This window comes from Salvelinus fontinalis, chromosome 5, assembly GCF_029448725.1.
Source record: "Salvelinus fontinalis isolate EN_2023a chromosome 5, ASM2944872v1, whole genome shotgun sequence".
Lineage (NCBI taxonomy): Eukaryota > Metazoa > Chordata > Actinopteri > Salmoniformes > Salmonidae > Salvelinus > Salvelinus fontinalis.
In genome coordinates this window covers 19,640,848-19,659,875 of record NC_074669.1, presented here as the reverse complement: position 1 = coordinate 19,659,875, position 19,028 = coordinate 19,640,848, and the positions used below count along the sequence as shown (strand labels likewise).

At 42.1% G+C, this 19,028-nt stretch overlaps 1 protein-coding gene across 10 annotated transcripts in view; it reads right to left on the bottom strand.

Annotated features, from left to right (window-relative positions):
- LOC129855268 (ELAV-like protein 4) overlaps positions 1-19,028 on the bottom strand; it is an 84,538-nt gene that overhangs the window by 48,183 nt on the left and 17,327 nt on the right. For 6 of the 10 annotated variants that reach the window (XM_055922736.1, XM_055922738.1, XM_055922737.1 and 3 more), the window contains 2 exons: positions 4,208-4,294; positions 957-1,197 (listed from right to left, as the gene is read on the bottom strand). In XM_055922736.1, coding sequence (XP_055778711.1) covers positions 957-1,197; positions 4,208-4,294 — 328 coding nt within the window. Of the gene's footprint in view, positions 1-956; positions 1,198-4,207; positions 4,295-16,428; positions 16,620-19,028 lie in introns of those variants that run through there. The other 4 variants (XM_055922740.1, XM_055922744.1, XM_055922746.1 and 1 more) reach the window with 2 other exon arrangements.

Sequence of the window (19,028 nt, the reverse complement as noted above, 5' to 3'; positions counted from 1 at the left end):
TTTGTGGATAGGGGCCCTAGTGCTTCAAAAATAGTTCTCCCTGAAACCTAGCTAAGTCAGCTAATGATGCCAACTGGTTTGCATGCAGCCTCCTGGCATTCCCTCTACTGAGAGGGAGAAGCGCTTTGTTAGTCTAAAAGTTTGAACGATAAAATTGCACCCATGGGAGCACAACACAGACATGCACCGCAGGAGGGGAATATTTATAACATATTTTGTTTTCCTAAGTCATACGAGACCTTGTACGGTAGAAAATAACTTTCAACACTAACAGAAATGGCCTCACTTTCCCATTTAGGCCAGTGAGAGCTTCCTGTTAATCATGTCTCATTTTACTCTCTCCAATATAAACTATTAGGTCTCCCTGTCTGCTGTGAATCACACATATGGGAAAAATAGATGAAAAATGAGTGTAGTGTGGTTTCCAGGTGCTATTCTTGTATATACTACATATTACCTTCCTGCCAGTTCAGACCCATTATTGTAAAAGATGGCCCTGTACTTCCACCAACCTGAGCCACAGTCTAGCCTGGCTGCATCTAATTGTCAAAAGCGGATGTTGCTCTTCAACACTAGCCCTTTTTAATGAGATTATCAAGGAAGAAGTGTCACTAAGTAGGATCTAAAATGAAAGCCATTATCTGACATTATCTAAGAGCAGCCTCCCCCATTCCATCTGCTATGCCACCCACACAGCCACTGGTCTGGGATTAGAGGCATGACTAGCTGGAAAACACCTCTGTGCCACGTGGCACTGGGCTTTGCTGCTCACTAGCCAGCTCCAGCCCCAGCCTCCTGCTCTGTGGTAACCAGCTGGAGTCCTGTCCGGGATCATAGGCCTCCGGCACCATGCCATCCCACCCTGCACCACATCCCGCCCACCAGGCCCACTTCTTTACACTTGCCTCTATGTGTCATTCCCCCAATCTTCCTATGGCCTGTGTGTGTCATCGTACCTGTGATCTTGTCGCGAACCAGCTTGCAGGACTCGATCTCTCCAATGCTGCCGAACAGGCTGCGGAATTCCTCCTGGGTCATGTTCTGGGGCAGGTAGTTGACAATGAGGTTGGTCTTGCTATCGTCGGTAGGGCCTCCAGTCTGCATGGGTGAAGGGCAGCTGCGGCTATTGCAAGACGGCCCGTTGGCCGTGGTGCCATTGGGGCCGTTTGTCACCTGAGGCTCCATGTTGCTGATTATCTGAGAAAGGGAAGGGTCAGGGAAGAAGAAGACTCAAAGAGGAGGTAGGGCTTCTCAATCTGAGAACCAGAATTCATTATTGTACTTCGCATTTAATCTACATTCCAGGCCATCAAAACTCAAAGACAAAAGAAAGACAATGTTTGACTCAGTATGAGACCATAAAATAAACACAATACAGTACGCATGCAACTTAAACAGCTAAATATTCATGCAGACATGACTGTTAGAGACATATGAGTGATCTTTTTTTAGTTCCTTTCTGTGCTTTGATTTCTGGTGCAGTTAGAGAGGGGTACCAGTTTGAGCCCTTCAGCAGGGTACTGCTGTCTGTCACATGGAACAATAGTCTTTGCGGATGGTTTTGCAGTGCGCTTTAAGAGCAGGTATTTGAAGTAGAGCTTGCTGGCCCCTGAGGGAGGAGGCAGTGAAAAGAAGGCAGTCTGCTGTGCTTATCTACCGACAAACACTTACTTCCATATCCCTAGACTGCCACCAAATGTTTTCCGCCATTAGCATTAAATGTGTGTGTGTGTGTTTATTTGATTCTCAGTTACAGTCAGTTGATTTCCATCATCCACTTACAAAGAAAAGCTGAGCCTAAGAGGTTTATGGAAGGTGTGTGTGTGTGGCGTGTTTGTGTTTGGAGATGTGGGGTGACAGGATAGGGACTTCAGGGTGCCTGCTATTAAAAGTATCATCCCCACATAGGGGTGAAAACACCCCAAACAAGGTCTTCTGGTGTGTACATCAGACTTTTCTGTGTTTTACTGAAAGTCTGTACCAGACAGAAGCACTGGGGGTGGCTGTGTAGCCTATGAGTTATATCTGTCAATGTCTGACTTGAAAAAATGATACAAAATCATTAACAAAGGACCTTGGAAAAAACAGGTCAACACTTCCAGAGGAAAACCCAATTAACTACCAGTATTATACAGCTCACTTCTGAAATGACCGACTGTGGTTAATTTGGTATCATTTAAATAAAGATCTAAAATATGAAGAAAATAGGTTACGTGTTCCTACTGATTCAATCAAAAGTGCAAAATCATAGAGCAGGAGAAAAGGAAACATCTTAGCAGAGGCTTGGGCATATTTATTTATAACTATTCAAAAATACATTCAGTCTGCACTTCAAAGTTTGGCCCTCTATTTAAAACCAGCACATTTAGCAAGGTTAGCAAAAATGTAACACATCATAAACCTCTTTATTTCCCATCTGACTTACTGTACGTTAATGTTTGGATAGCAATGACATTGCTGAAAACTGGTCTAAAAACTAAAATAGACAATATTTTATCACAATAATCATTATCAGTCACGTAGACCGCAACTCTGTAGTTTTCTCCATTGGTTTTCTAAAACTATCCTCAAGCCTATGTCAGAACTGAGACATATCTACAGTGGAGGATGGTATATCAGAAATGTCAGACTTGAATGTGAATTGTCTCAGCAGCTTCTTATTCCACACACACAGTCTTCTCTACAGTGGAACAACACACAAGACAATGCCTGGAGCCCACAGCAGAATACAAACAGAAAACTGCCTGTTTAAAAGCTCTCAATATCTATTTTGCATGCAAATTGTGCTTTTGACAGTATCCTCACCACTCCAACAAAGAAGGAGCATGGTGACAGTGAGGAAGGAGGAATAAAGTACCTAGCAGTAACAAAGTTGATTGGGGGGCCTTATTAAATCTGTTGACACGTCCTGCTGAGCTCTATTCTGTCAAAAATACTTTCAACTCCATGGGACGTGTTCTTTGAGCTTTCACCAGAAGAATCAACAAAATGGCTACCTTTAATCACCCAAGACCTGCCAATTCAGATTGACCAATTATAATTTCTAACCCCTGCCACCGGCACTACCCGTGCTCAGCTGTCCATTGTGCCTCATTGGCTAGGTATCTATGCTCTCCCACAGAGTAGCCCAGCGCTGAGGAAGGCAGTATCTCTTTGAGTTCCTTCCTGGCTGAGGCACTACAGCACACAGGCAAAGCCTTCAGAGCAGCTCTAGTGTCAGCCTGAGGACGAGGCCAACTGATTCAACAGAACAATATCTAGCTATCTAACACTAGCTTCAGATTACAGCTTGTTTCCCCTGACCGGGCTGAAATGTTAGATTTACAGCCTCCATTAATGCAGCTGGGCATGGTGTGTGGGAGGGACCTGCTTCTTCTGGACTTAAATGGAGGCCTTAATGGGTTCCGAGTGGAGGAAATAAATATGGGTTCATGAATCTAATGTGTGTGAGTCATGCAAGGAGTGAGTAAGGCAGTGTCTCTGGAGGCTGTGTGTCTGTGGGGAGGAGGACAGGAGAGATAGAGGTCCATTAGAAGATGTTTTAAAGTTCACCCCCTGGATGAATGAGTTGACAAAAAAACAACGATTACTTTAATTTAATGTAATTGGTTTGTTGTGTTTTTTAAATAATTTATTTATATTTGACATAAGATTGTATTTATGTGGCTATGAAACAGTAGCTCATGTTGGGAGCAAGGTAAGAAGTGATTTGTAAGGCTAGAATATTTTCCTCATACCAGACATCACAGCTTGACAAAATGCATAATTTCTTCCATTACCTATACTGTCTTCATTATTCAATAAATAACACAACAGATGCAAGAATAAAATTATGTAAGGGGAAATATAACCTACTACATAAAGACATTTGGATGCATATTTTACAGCATTTATATTGAACAGATAAAACATGTAAATGGTGAAAAGTTAAAGTATAACAACTTTTTGTAAACATCAAAAAGTATACAAGAAGCTACATTTACTCTGTTTTTTCCCCCATTCAGAGTAAATGAATCAGCATCCTCACACCACACAGTACATTAGGTTGGCAGAAAAAGTAGCTGGCATAGAGTGCCTTCCCTCTCAGCTGTCCGGCATCAGGGCCCCTCCCCTCTGGCCCAGCAGACAGACAGCCCTGCTCCTTCAGCAGCACTGTCATCACCATTGGTAATGTTGGGTAAAAGGCAATTTGTGGCGGTCTCCTTACCATCTTTGGCTGTGTCAGCAATCCCTTCTCTGCCCAGCCCTGTAGCTGTGGGAGTTCTGCCTGACGCCACTGTGTCTCTGTCGATCCCTAGGAGGTTTCAGGGTCAAGATTTAACATGCTTGTTTTCCTACAGAGGCCTTACGGTCACCAGCCACACTAAAACACACAGGTGGCTTGGCTTTCCTTCTAGGTAGGGGTTGATTATTCTAGAGGAATACTGCTTATTGAGACTGTTTGTAAACATGCATAATTCAGATAGGGGACAATTACTGTAATGCTGGTGTTGAGTATGAAGTGGTTGACTTAGGGAGAGGAGGGTGGAGCTGACGTGGGAACTACGGTGCCCTCTGTAGTGGTAATGATGTGGGTATCCCTCTCACTCCTGGGGAGTAAAAAAGGCCCTTGACAAAGACAGCTCCTCAAATGAGCCACGGGCTGCAGGCAGCAGCTGAGGATGTAACGCCGGTAGGTAAAACAGCCCATTTAGGAGGAGAGGAGAGGACTTTGAGGCTGACCTCTGGCTTCATTTACTCTCTCAGACAGAAGGATGAGAAGGTAGAGGAATGCAACAGGAGGTATCCAGTCAGGGCAGGGCGGTGGAAGAGACACTTCATCCTCTAGGAGGAGGAGGGAGGGAGGGTATGCTACTGTTGCCCATACATCTTAACAACCTTAAGGATGTATAATTGGGTTCTAAATGGACTGTCAGCTGGAGAGGGGAATGGAGAGAGGGGAATGGAGAGAGGGGAATGGGGAGAGGGGAATGGGGAGAGGGGAATGGAGAGAGGGGAATGGAGAGAGGGGAATGGAGAGAGGGGAATGGGGAGAGGGGAATGGAGAGAGGGGAATGGAGAGAGGGCAGCTTGTGTCTGCTGACAGGTCGATGTGTGTTTGAATGTTTGGGTTGATAATTTGAGGAATATAAATTGAGCCAATTCATTATGGGTACCTTTCCTTTACCAGACGCCACCTCAGTTTTAGTTTAGGTGAAGACCGAAGGTTATAACAACAACGTCTTACAGCTTTAGAATATAAAGAAAACACACTGTATTACACATTATTCATCTATTGGGGGGGGTAATACTTATGTTAATATGCATTGTTGATGTATATTTTTCCAATAATTTTTCAATTTACAGTGATTCATAGGGAACAACAATCTGCCTGGGTCAGCCAGAACCACCATATGCACAGGCTTTGTCATAGAGAATACAGGTATATAACACAGACCACTATTGTATCCAATAGAACCAGCATGGGCTGGACAGAGCATCAGACAGATATGCCCCCAAGGCTTGGATACCCAGTGACAATGAGAGGTCCCCCAATATGGTGGACCTACGTTTTTTATAAATCTCATTTAAACATTTGAACGCTAACCTGGAAAAAGAGATGTTAGACAGAGGTGAAACATCAAAAGCATTTTTCACCCCATCTGTTATGGTTAGCTTTACATAGGCTAGTCTGAAAAGGAATGGTTTGCCGAAGCAAGCATAATATGCAGCATGTTCAAATGAGGTACCAAAATGTGGTGAAAAGCAGCAAGCAGGTGTAGGACTAAACATTGGCTATGGTTAAGGTGACATTTCCGCAACCAATGTACTACCCACTGTACTGTGGGGTTGTGGGTAGTATTGCAGCAAAAGGGTAGTTTGTGTTCCTTTGTATTTACATACTGTAGCTTCAATATTACTAACTCTACGCAAGCAAAGATATCAATTCTAAATCCAATTTCCAAGCAAGTATAAACTTATCGAAATATTTTAGAGGAGATGAGATAAAGTGGTATGGTAGCTAGAATCTACATACTTTTGTTTTATAACCAGTACTTTAACAGATATGCAGCCAAGTGTATCAGTACCAGCCTTTAATAACGATTCTCTCCCTCTTTCTAAGTCTGTCTGCCTCTCTCCAGTATGAACACACACACACTTCCTGATAACATCTCAAATAATATTTGAATAAAGGGACAGTGCAATTACATTTTTAAAAAAACATAGAGATGAGAAATCGCTCATGGGTACAATTTCAATTATTCAGAGAATACATTTCGGTTGTGCGCAGCAGTCATTAGACAGACTTATTGTATAATCAATATTCTCTGTAGTATGCCATAAATATTTGACACCCTGTAAGTGTTCCCTCTCTCCTTGAACTCCTGGGGTGAGCGGTGTGTGTCGGGTATGGCAGTCATGTAGGACATGCCATACCTGCCTGCAGAGAGGACATTATCTCCCTCCGCAGCCTGCATCCTCTAGCAAATCTCACATGACCAGACGCCTCTCCTATGCCACGGTGACACCGTAAAAACTGCCGCTTTGCTGCCAGCCAGAACTCCCCTGCCCAAACGAGCTTAGACAATCAATTTCCCGTGGCTTTGCTGGGATGGATGCAGAGACGAGACACTGCAGTTTATCACAATGCGGCAGTAGTATCATTTAACTGATAGCGCCTGACACAAAATGGAGGTCAGATGGATGGTTGTTTGTGATTTCAATGTCTCGCCACATCCCAGCATTCTGCGCTCTGCCGGTACAGAGGATGATCTGATGACCCCAACAGGATATTATACACTGAATCCTCAGACTATCAGTAAAATTATCCTTTCAGATTTCCTGTTTACTGGGAAATATTCAATCATGAAACATGGAATGAAATCCAATCTGTCAGCTAAATGTTTTAAATAAATGGGTTGTTCATAGTACAGTATTCTGTAAACCTGTCCTCTAACAAGCACATTCTAATACAGTGGACGGACAGTGTCCTCCATCCATTGAAATGGTAATTCCATGGCTCCAAGGAGAGAGTGGGTCACAAACCCAACCCTGTAAACCGCAGCATGCCCCAACTCCCTCAAAGTGTTTCAAATTAGGAGGGTACTTGAGTTATCAAACCCATTCAGACAAAGGGATTTATACGATTGTTGTATATTAACTCCTGGTCAGTGAAGTTCCATCCATGCTATCAATATGTTATTTTTCCATCTTTTTCTGGTTGCCTCTCCACCTCCATCAGACACATCTTGACTTCACCACATCCTGCAGGTCAGATGGAAGCTAGGCTGGATCAATCAGGAAAGTAATCTGGGACACCTCGCCCGCCTGCCTCCACCAACATCGATCCGCATCTACTTTGCTAAATAGATTTTTTTTCTCCTCTTCTCTGTGTGACTCAGAATAATACATGTTTAGGTGCTGTATGCACGGAATATTTCATTTAACTTTGCTTTACTTTTTCCCCTTATGACATCCACTGTTTCATAGGATCGATGGAACCTTCCCAGAACCCCCAGCATGCCTCAACCCCCTCAAAGTGCACTCTACGCTTCCTAGGGTCAAAGGTCAGGAGATGAGAAGGCAGCACGTCACTTTTAATTACAGATGCAGAGGTGAGCATCAAAATCCAGCTCTTTAAATATCTACTCTAATCTCAGACTACTTTGGAGACATCAGTCCTACATTTTGATGAATTCCCTATTTTATTGTCCAACTGTAGATTCTTATATAAATCCCAGAATATATTCTCAATACAAACGTAAACTATTCACTGGTTATACAATAAATATGTTGTGAGTGTATCCAAGGTCTGCTTTCTTGAAGGTCATAGCCTGACATTCTTTGACCATGGGCTAAATCTCAGATAGACAGCTATCTTCGTCTGTCTGTGTAACTCAAACTTCTTCTGGAAGCACCATGTGCATCAAACAGACTTCTCATGCTAACTCACTGGCTGATAAAGCTTTCTGCTAGCACCTTAAATCACCCTCTCCTTCTCCCAACTCTGATGATAATGGAAAATACGATTTATCTTCTTTTTTTTTTTAAGCCAATGCTAAAGTAGAAGTAAATGTCAGCCAGACTATGTTCAGGAGACGTACAATTTTAAACAAAATACCACTTAATAACCACTAGAAGGGAAAAGTTGGGAGAGCCTGAAACTTTTTCTTACATAACTGAATTGTAATTAGGCCTGAATTCAGTAAACTGTCTTAGTCAAGAAAATGAGCAGCCCATGAATAGTGACCGTCGGGACCTACAAACTGCAGTCGCCTGCCACAGCCAAACCCAAGGTGGACTAAAGCCATTTGTACATTGGCTAAATCCCAACTCTGCACCAATGCACGGAAGCAGGAAATTGGTGAGCATCTTTATTCTGAGATGACACTTCAATTTATGTGGCTTCACTGACCTGTGTTATCCTTCCCCTCCTCTGCAGTAGTGTGAGAACTCCTGGCCACCTACCTGGCAGCTTGGCCATACCCTGTACCTGGAACCCTGCATGTTTGGCCCCAGCCCTGGGACCAGGGGACTTTGGAGGTCCTGTCCATGAGCCAGCATGGGGACAGACGATGTGATCTTTGCAGGTTGCCAAAGGCCTGCTGGAACTGAACTCTGAACACAGTGGTCCACTCAGAGTGCCTCACAGCCTCATCACTGACTAAACATCAATACTACATGCAGCGGACTAATCATACTGCTCATATGAATGATCCCTTAATAGGTTATTAAGTCTTCACGACAGATTATGTGATTTCCTTTCAAATAGTTTAACTAAAGCAGATAGTAACTCGGAACACATATTCTAGAGAGCGAGAGAAAATGAGAGATTCTGTCAGTCTGTATCACCCCATGTCATCTTACCCCAGTCCTAAGGCTGATTCCCAACGACAGGGCCAATACACTGTCACCCCTCACAGCACACACGCACGGCACTCTATCACTACTATATCCGTGATTGGACCCTCATCTACACGAGTGGGATACTTCTGAATTAAGGTGACATTGCCTTTGGAGGACAAGGAAAGCTACCTTTGACTACAGTACAATGCAACCTTGGTTTGTATTAGTTTGCATTTCAAGCGAAACCTCATTTTATTCTCGAGGTTGTTTTTAGCCAGTGTAGAAGCCATGCACGGTTCCACTGCATCAGCACCAGGTGTCGTGAGGACATCTCTACAGGTAGCTGGCAGGCAGCCATTTTTCTGATCAAGCATCCTCTCCTTTCCTTGCTAACTAAGTAAGGTCTAAAATAGAAATATGTAAAAACCCCACTCTAGTCATAATTAAAGATTTAAATGTTTTAGTTCATATTAGAACAAACTAATGTACTTGGGACTTTAGTTCATCAAACCTTTGAGCATGCCTAAAGACCTTCCCCTGATTGTACTTTTAATTAATGCCGATTTGAAGCTAGGATGAGTCATATTTGCTCAGATAAAACAGGTATTTAAAGATGTACAAATAGCCTGTAGGTAAAAGACCAGAAAAGAAGCTGCAGCAGGGCTAAGCCTTGTCTACCTGCCGGGACAAAACAGAGAGGGAGAGGAAGAGTCTCAGGCACACACACACACACACACACACACACACACACACACACACACACACACACACACACACACACACACACACACACACACACACACACACACACACACACACACACACACACACACACACACACACACACACACACTAAAGCCCAGCTTGAGCAGAGCAAGACTCCTCCTAATCTAATCTAATCACTGCCTCTGATCTCTTAATTTTTTTTTTTTACCTTTATTTAACTAGGAAAGTCAGTTAAGAACAAATTCTTATTTTACAATGACAGCCTACCCCAGCCAAACCTTCAACCTAACGCAGACGACACTGGGCCAATTATGCGCCACCCTGTGGAACTCCGAACCACGGCCAGTTGTAATACAGCCCAGGATCGAACCAGGGTCTGTAGTGACACCTCTAGTACTGAGATTCAGTGCCTTAGACCGCTGCGCCACTCTGCTTCCCCATCCGCTGCTTCTCAGGCAGCCTGCCTGTGTGTCTCCAATGACCAGAATGTGAGACATTTAGAGACCGTTGAGACAGTTAATACATACTTTTTTTGAAGAGCAGGAGAGACATCGGATTCATTAGAATATCCTTGTATGACAGTTTAATGTACATTACTATATTAGTATCCATTATTTTATGGATCTATCCATGTGCAATACATTTCATCGCACTGGTACTTATCATACAAGTAGTGCAAGCTCTATTATGCATCTAAACAGTAGTATTCCACTAAAACTGGTGTATCTGTGAAACTAACCCTCTAATTATTAGTAATATTATATACTAACTTGGAGCATATTAGGTCATTAGAAAATTGGAAACAGATTGAAATATTTTAGGTCCAATAAAAATCGACTCTGTGTAGATTGGAAAAGGGTTCCATCATAAATTAGCTTCTGCTGCAGCAAGAAGACAAAAAGCCTAAATGTATACTCACAGCTAAAAGATTACCCCCCCTGCATATCAACTAAACCATAAAATGTGGCATGCATTCAAAATAGAAGATTAATCTCCTTCTGCCGTGGTACAGTGTAATTGAAAATGCCCACAGGAGACTATCTATGTTAATATAGTATGTGCCATGGAAAATTCTGAAACAGAGTTTTATTTCAATAGCATGCCGGGGAAACATGTAGTAGATCACATCTATCTCTCTGGATCCCAACTTGCCGGTTCTATTTATTGCTTCCAATGTTTATCTGTCTATAGATATCTGCAGTACAATTCCTATTTCCATCTAGTTTGAGGAGAACATGTTACCGTTGATATGAAGGGAATAGGCATATACAGGATGAATCCCTTTCCTAATGTCTACTCTACTGGCGGTGATCAAATCGCATGGCCCTCATGCTTGTCTCAGCTGTTGACGGAGATAGTAACATAAAGGTATGAGCCATATTCCTATTCATTCTTGAATACCTTTAGGTAGTAAAGCTTTCCACATGCTCTTAATAGGGAGTTATGGAAGCTACTGGCAGTTCCACAGTCATGACCCCTTGTCAGTGGGTGCTCTGTCCTCTACCGGTATGTTGGAAGGATGACCTTGAAACAGCCTTTAACATCACAGTACGAGGCCACTTTACTTGGCAACGTTGAACAATGAGACAGAGCAACTGCTAGCGACACCAAGCCTGCTGCTGTCTTAGCTGCTGCTTCTATCTTTTCTCCTTTTCCTGGGATGCAAAATGGAGATCAGAGGAGTGTGCAGCTTGTGCACAGTCTCAGGAGAAACTGCCACTCAAACCCAAACGTCTATATGAATACCAAAACACACGGAATACAGAGGAGGATGAAGAAAGAGAACCGTAGAAATAAGGAAGTCAGGGTTCTACTTCCATCTTGGAATGAACAGAGATGTAGATAGGATATATGAATATATATGCCCTGATTTTTCTTTAGAATATTTACTCAGAAAAGCAGGAGCAAAAAAAACAACAAGAACATGACCCTGTGTGCGCTAAGAATTTGCAGCTGATTATTGTCTGTCTGTGGCAATTTGAATTTCCGCCAAAGGAATTAGGCTTGTATTATTAAAGCATTTTCCCCCTCACAGCTGAATTCCTTCGCCTCTGTGGAAGCCTATTACATTTTTTAAGAAACCGTTTTCTTGATATTCATGTATGTTTAGTCTTCAAACAAAAGGCATTTTTAAGAACGAAGCCATATAATTGAGACAATGGTTCAGAGCGGCTTATTCAAATAGGCATTAGCTCATTACTTCTTGCTGTTTTGGGTATAGGCTAAGGTATGTTGAAAAGGAGGAAATACATTCACTAGAAAATGTTTGTGTGTTTTTTGCTATTACATTAGTATTATTAATACCGCTAAAACATTTATAGGGACACACTTATTTCACTGCTTTCAAATTCATAGTATTATCAATAAAACAAACTGATTTTTTAAATCAATTATACATAAGCGACATTTATGGCATAAGTTGGAAGTTGAAATGCAAATCTACTTTACAAAGCTAATTTTCTACTTGCATACATATATATGTGACTTATCATTCGACTTTAAATCTCACTCCAACTGACTTACTATAGATCCCCTTCAGGGCATAAATAATCTAAACATGCAGTTATCTAACAAGCGTCACTTTGATTCAGATACTCCCATGTTAGTGACTACGCCTGACCAGAAGCAGGCAGGCAGCAGATAGATAGCATGAGACGATTGAGTGGACACAAACATGAGCGTGTCATTTCAGCTGGGAGTTGCATGTGAATGTCCATCCACAGCTGTGACTAATTACCCACGCTGCTCAGGGACTGGAGACTCAGTCCAAGTCCTCTCCCAGAGGCACCTCAGCATGTCAACAGCAACAACACCATACCATCTCACACAAAACATTGGAGAGCTGCAGGGCATTTATGGGTGATTTGTCCACATCTGGCTATTCAACGGTTCTACGGTACGATTCAGTTGCTATGTAAGGGCGAGGCATGGGGTCAGTTATATTACTGTAATTAATGGTTAGATGCCTCTATGATAGGCATGGTACTGAACATTGATATCATGTATTGACTACAGATGGGTAGAAAGAAACTGCCATGTGGAGTAATGGAGAAGTATTTCACTGTCCATTTTACTCCTCTCTTAATTTGACTAATAGTAACATTTTACTGCAGTGGGCTAAATCAGGGTCACACAAAGTGTTTATTGGCAGTCTTAAACAACCCACTTTGAAACAAAAGTATGCACCTCACACACATGATTATGGGCTTAAAAAAGAAGACTCCTGTACCATGTCAGATATAGATTTGAAATGTATTCAATTTTGAGTTTGCATCCAAATATTACACTTAATATACATCACAGAAGACTGAAACATAACAAAACCGTTTGACATAGAAACACCGGCAATTCGGCTGTTGTTTTAAAATAATATTGATTGACTATGATATTATGAAAAATATTAATAACATTCCACCCATGAGGCCACTAGAGGGCGATTTGGTCATTTGACTGCAGAAAAGGGGTCTGGCTCTAATTTGCAATGTCCATCTACATCTGTACACTTGTCAGTTTTACTTGATCTTAGCTCTATGAACAACTGCATCAGCAAAGCATAGGAGAAAAGAATTACATGAACTAACAGACAGCCATGACAAAACAGATATTTGAAATGGTTTAGCAGTTTGTTATTTACTGTTTATCATGTAACTATCATGTAATCCTTTCAAATATTTGTTTTACACATGTAACAACGGTAACCATGATATTTAATACCTGATTGGATAGATGGAAACAGCACTCAGCGAGTTGAACTTTGCCTGTTCATGTTTAATTGTCGTACAGTATTCTCAAGAGCAAAGATTCTAAGGCGGAGCAAGGGAAGCTAATTTAATCACCACAAATCATCTCCACTGTTGTTCGGCTGACCCTCTACAATCTTTAATACTCTTCTAACACCCACACGTATATCTCCTTCAACCATAACTTGATTCAGGTATAAATCATTATTTCTTCCAGGTGGACCGTGCCTCGCCTAGATCCTGTCTTTGACTGAACTTGAGGTAATACAGGTCAGTTTTATAATGACATCTCTTCACAACAATGGACACCTAACCGAAGAGAACACAACCTGTTTTTATAAAATATTCTTTACCCTCTCTCTCACTCAGAATCTGAGAGCCCTGTTGACACGCCACTGTGTGTGTTAGCACCGTACAGTCAAGCGCAAACTCTCCCACCTTCAGGATCACACTCCCCACAGCTCTTTTCTCACCTCTCTACCCCAGTTCTCCCAATCGGAGGTCAGCAAAGTTAACAAGGGGTATGCTATGTATGGGGGGGGGGGGGGGGGGGGGGGGGGGGGGGCTTCGGCCTAAGCAAGCCTAAGAGCAGGGTGGAATTAAGATAAAATTAAATCACAGATCACAACATTAAAAACTTGACGACTTGGTTCGAAGCACTAAAAGTACAAAACCAGATACTTAATGCATTTCAACAGTATTTTCTAATTTTTATGACTTACAACACTGTTCAAGACATAAAACAAGCAGTTGCACTGGCAAACGGAAGAAATTGAATAATAGAAGACATACAGAGAATAACATTAGTGTTTTTGCTGACAAAAGCACACTAATTATTTCTGTATTTTTGCCAATTGTAAGGAATGAGAATTGTTCTACTGACTTGTATTAGCTAATGTGAAAGATTAAATAAGTTCAACAGATATGTGGAAAATGTGAGTTGGTCAAGGTTGGAGGCAAAAATACTGAACGGATTCTGTATTTGGGCCTATTTGTTTTTATTATTGTTCATTGAGATACGTTAAATATACTGCCAAAAGTGGGTTTTGTTTAATTCAGGGCCCTAGAGATTGTTTGTTGTTTTGAAGCAAATTTCCTGCAATTCTACATAGTGTAACATGACTCATGACATCTTTTGCGTAGGCAATTTAATTATAATTACATATAATATTTAATATAATATGGATAGGGAAAATAAAGCTGACTATTTTCACAAATGTTATTTCACTAACAAATATGTCAAATATGTAATTTAATCATGTTAGTTACAAATATTTTCAATTGATAGCAATAGTCAGTCACACATTAGATAACTTCTGTAAGGATGGGAATTGGATGTTCATGAGTGTGTCTATAAATTCCTGTTTGTCACGTGAACTAATTGAGATGGTGGTTGCCTAACTCAGAATAAAGTCCTGTTGAGCTTCGTATGCTGTCTCATTTCCAAGTCGTATCTTTCATATAGCTGATGTTCCACTCCCCGAAACCCTCCAAATGGCGCGTACCACTTCCAAAGTATTATTATTTTTTTCTTTAGAAGGCCGTAACTCAGCCTCATAATGCCATAGAGACGAATTAAAAATGTGCATCGGAGTCGCGTCTTTCTCGTGGAACGTACAGCTTGTTTCTATCCTAAAGCGCCGTTATATATCGCTTTTGACCTTTTTCCCCCCTAACAAGGCATACCCCCTCAATTTGAGCACTGCCTGCGCCCCTCTGTGCCATGCCACACACCTGCTCACAAAACCCTACTTCATATTAATCTGATCAACTCGACTTATTAGCATTGATATATAAGCCTGGTGCTGAACAGTAGAGACTGCACTGTGGGTGTTGTAGCTCTGCTGGAGGACAGTAGTAGTCTAGCTCTGACTGTGGTGACACTGCCCAGTGCTTGAGCCCCACTGACAGACAGCAGGGTGCTGCTCAATGAGGAGCATGCTCAGTTCCACACCATAAACACTGGATATCTCCCCCTATCTCTCTCTATCCTTCCTTCTCTCCCTCCCAACGCCTCCGCCTCCTTTAACACTGAGTTACTGGCATGTCCCTCCATCAATACGCTACAGCGAGCAGTTAGGGAGACAGGATGCTATCACTGTCACCATGGTTGGGAATTGCGTTCTTTTCAATTAGCATTTTGATTGCACGGGAATAGCCCACACACAAACAATCAAATATTCACTTCCAAAAATGAATAATGCTTCCCACATTCAAGATGCTAATACAGAAGCTGGCAAATTCCCTTTATGATAGGGACAACATTTTAAAATCAGTATCATGCAATTTTAACATTTTATGAAACTTATTATTAACAGCATACAATAAGAGAACGTTTGATATGGATATGGGAATTTAGAGATCAGGGAAGATAGCCTCTTTGTGTATGCAGAAAGATAGGTTAAATAAAAGTTAGTCAGCCCTGCCATGTTGTTTAGGATGGATGGGAATTAAACTGAGTCCCTGGCAGGCACTGCCTCCAACCAGTTGAGGAACAGCCTGGGGAGGCAGTCACTCTGAGCCTTTTGTCAACAATGGATACACAAACAAACACATCCACCATGCAGCACAGACAAGCGCTACCAGCAGCATCAGAGGCAGAAGCAGAGGAGACACAGGCGAAAACCTGTCCAAGTGAAGGGAAATGTACACCAGTGCAGGCATGCGCATTACAGAGCCACTCACACACACACACTCTATTTCTCTCTGGTACACTACAAATTCACAAATGCAAGCTCACGACTGTAGTCCTACATTATATACACTGTCAAACATTACAAAAATAAAACCGACCAAAATGTGCACTATAATGCTTTGTATAAATACATAAATATAACAAGTATTATCTACTATTTACAATGCACAACATGATAAAGAGATTTAATGCAAGAAAAATATCAGACTTAAAACCACACAATGTACTGTACATTTGCTGTGTGCAGGTATCATGAACAGTTATCTAAGACTTGTGCAAACCGATACCCATCGCCTTTTCCCAAAACTGGATGAACAACACCCCATTAACTGTTAGGGAAGGAAGGCACACTGAGTGAGGCATGGTGCTACTGCTACTGCTGCAGGCTGTCGGATGGATGCAAGGGCACAATGAGCGGCTGGCAAGCTGCAGCCTCCTTACCATTTTAAACCCATTCCACTCCATTTGTGAGCCGGCAGACGTTTTCTCTCCCCAGCGCCTGAACAAATTTCCCCCTGACTTGGAGCTCTCTTTTTCGTTCTTTCTCTCTTAGTGGTGGTTAGACAGTAGGCGGCTTGTGAAAGCAGGCATTCCCTTCTTCCAGAGACGCTGGGTGAGAATGCAAAAGGCTTCAGCGTGAGCTTTGGGCTGCAGTCCCCTCCCCTGTCTCCTCCTCATCTGTGAGGTCAGAGCTCCCCTCTCTCTGGAAGGGTGTGTTGCAGCTTTCTCACTGGCTCCTGCACCTGTCTGTCCAGCAGTCTCCTCCACAAAGTTAACATCTTCACTCTGGCAACCTCGCCGATTCAAGGAGCGCTTGGCAATGAAAAGCTTTTTGGTACCAAGAAAAGCTTTTTGGTACCAGCAAAGATCTTTGCTTGATTGAGTGCAAAGAGTGATTGTGGCAGTGGCGCAGGCAGAAATCCGTTGAAGGCAGGGCCAGAAAAAATGTAGGCGGGCAAGAATTTGGGCACTCAAATCATCATTAAACGATCAAAAAAGCATAACCTACCCTATACCCTACTGTAATTGACTACACACAACAAACCATCTAACATGTGATTTCGCATTATAGATCAAATAGTCGTGTAGGCCTACGTAAATCCACAACTCTTTTATTTAACATGCGACTCACATAGACCTACAAAAAATAAACAATTTTTGTATTTTATTTTATTAATAGACTATAAGACTAGAACATAATGCCCTAATATAACAGTAATGATCACAATAGGCATCCACAGCCTATATAGACAAGAACAGTGGTCACCAACCTTTCTAGTCGAGATCACTTTATGAGTCCAAATGCAAGCCGAGTGCAATTCTCTGCTGGGGGCGGGAGATCAAGTGCTCCTACAATAGATTGTGTGATATCAACTACATTATCAATAGCCTATAGGGTCGAACTATAGTGCATGGGCGGGGAACACAGGGTAAAGTTCTACTTCCAATTCATCCAAAAAAGTACGGGAAATAACTATTGTTTCATGCATTTTCCTATATAATAAGAGAGGTATGATTTTCTCCATGTAGGCCTTCCCCTTATTATAAATAACGTGGAGTCCCTTACATTTCAGAACTCGAGTCTCAAACTAGGCTACACGATAGCACTGGTAATAGGTCTGTTGTTGTAGCCAATTACTTGCAAGGTACACCGGAGCATAAATTGAAATTACTTTTTTATTTTTTATTTCACTGGACTGATGGTGAAGTCTCATCGGAGGGTGGGAGAGAGTGCGAGTCGAAGTGGAGAAGCGTTTTTCATGATTTCTAAAAGTGTTGAATAAAAACAGTGTTGTAATGTTGATCATTGTCTCTGAATGTACTGAAACTGTCTTTAAGGCCCTCGATTAGATCAATGCAATCTATTTTATTTTATTTATTTTTATTTCACCTTTATTTAACCAGGTAGGCTAGTTGAGAACAAGTTCTCATTTACAACTGCGACCTGGCCAAGATAAAAGCAGTGCGACACAAACAACGACACAGAGTTACACATGGAATAAACAAACACACAGTCAATAACACAATAGAGAAAGTCTATATACAGTGTGTGCAAATGAGGTAGGATAAGGGGGGTGAGGCAATAAATAGGCCATAGTGGTGAAATTATTACAGTATGGCAAATTAAACACTGTGGTGATAGATGTGCAGAAGATGAGTGTGCAAGTAGCGGTACTGGGGTGCAAAGGAGCAAAATAAATTAAATAAATAATATGGTGATGAGGTATTTACAGATTGGCTATGTACAGGTGCAGTGATCTGTGAGCTGCTCTGACAGCTGGTGCTTAAAGCTAGTGAGGAAGATATGAGTCTCCAGCTTCAGTGATTTTTGCAGTTCGTTCCAGTCATTGGCAGCAGAGAACTGGAAGGAAAGGCGGCCGAAGGAGGAATTGGCTTTGGGGGTGACCAGTGAAATATACCTGCTTGGAGCGCGTGCTGCGGGTGGGTGCTGCTATGGTGACCAGTGAGCTGAGATAAGGCGGGGCTTTACCTAGCAACGACTTATAGATGGCCTGGAGCCAGTGGGTTTGGCAACGGATATGAAGCGAGGGCCAGCCAACGAGAGCATACAAGTCGCAGTGGTGGGTAGTATATGGGGCTTTGGCGACAAAACGGATGGCACTGTGATAGACTGCATCCAATTTGCTGAGCAGAGTGTTGGAGGCTATTTTGTAAATGACATCGCCAAAGTCAAGGATCGGTAGGATAGTCAGTTTTACTAGGGTATGTTTGGCAGCATGAGTGAAGGATGCTTTGTTGCGAAATAGGAAGCCGATTCTAGATTTTATTTTGGATTGGAGATGCTTAATGCGAGTCTGGAAGGAGAGTTTACAGTCTAACCAGACACCTAGGTATTTGTAGCTGTCTACATATTCTAAGTCAGAACCGTCCAGAGTAGTGATGCTCGACGGGTGGGCAGGTGCAGGCAGCGATCGGTTGAAGAGCATGCATTTAATTTTGCTTGTATTTAAGCGCAGTTGGAGGCCACGGAAGTTGAGAGTTGTATGGCATTGAAGCTCGTCTGGAGGTTAGTTAACACA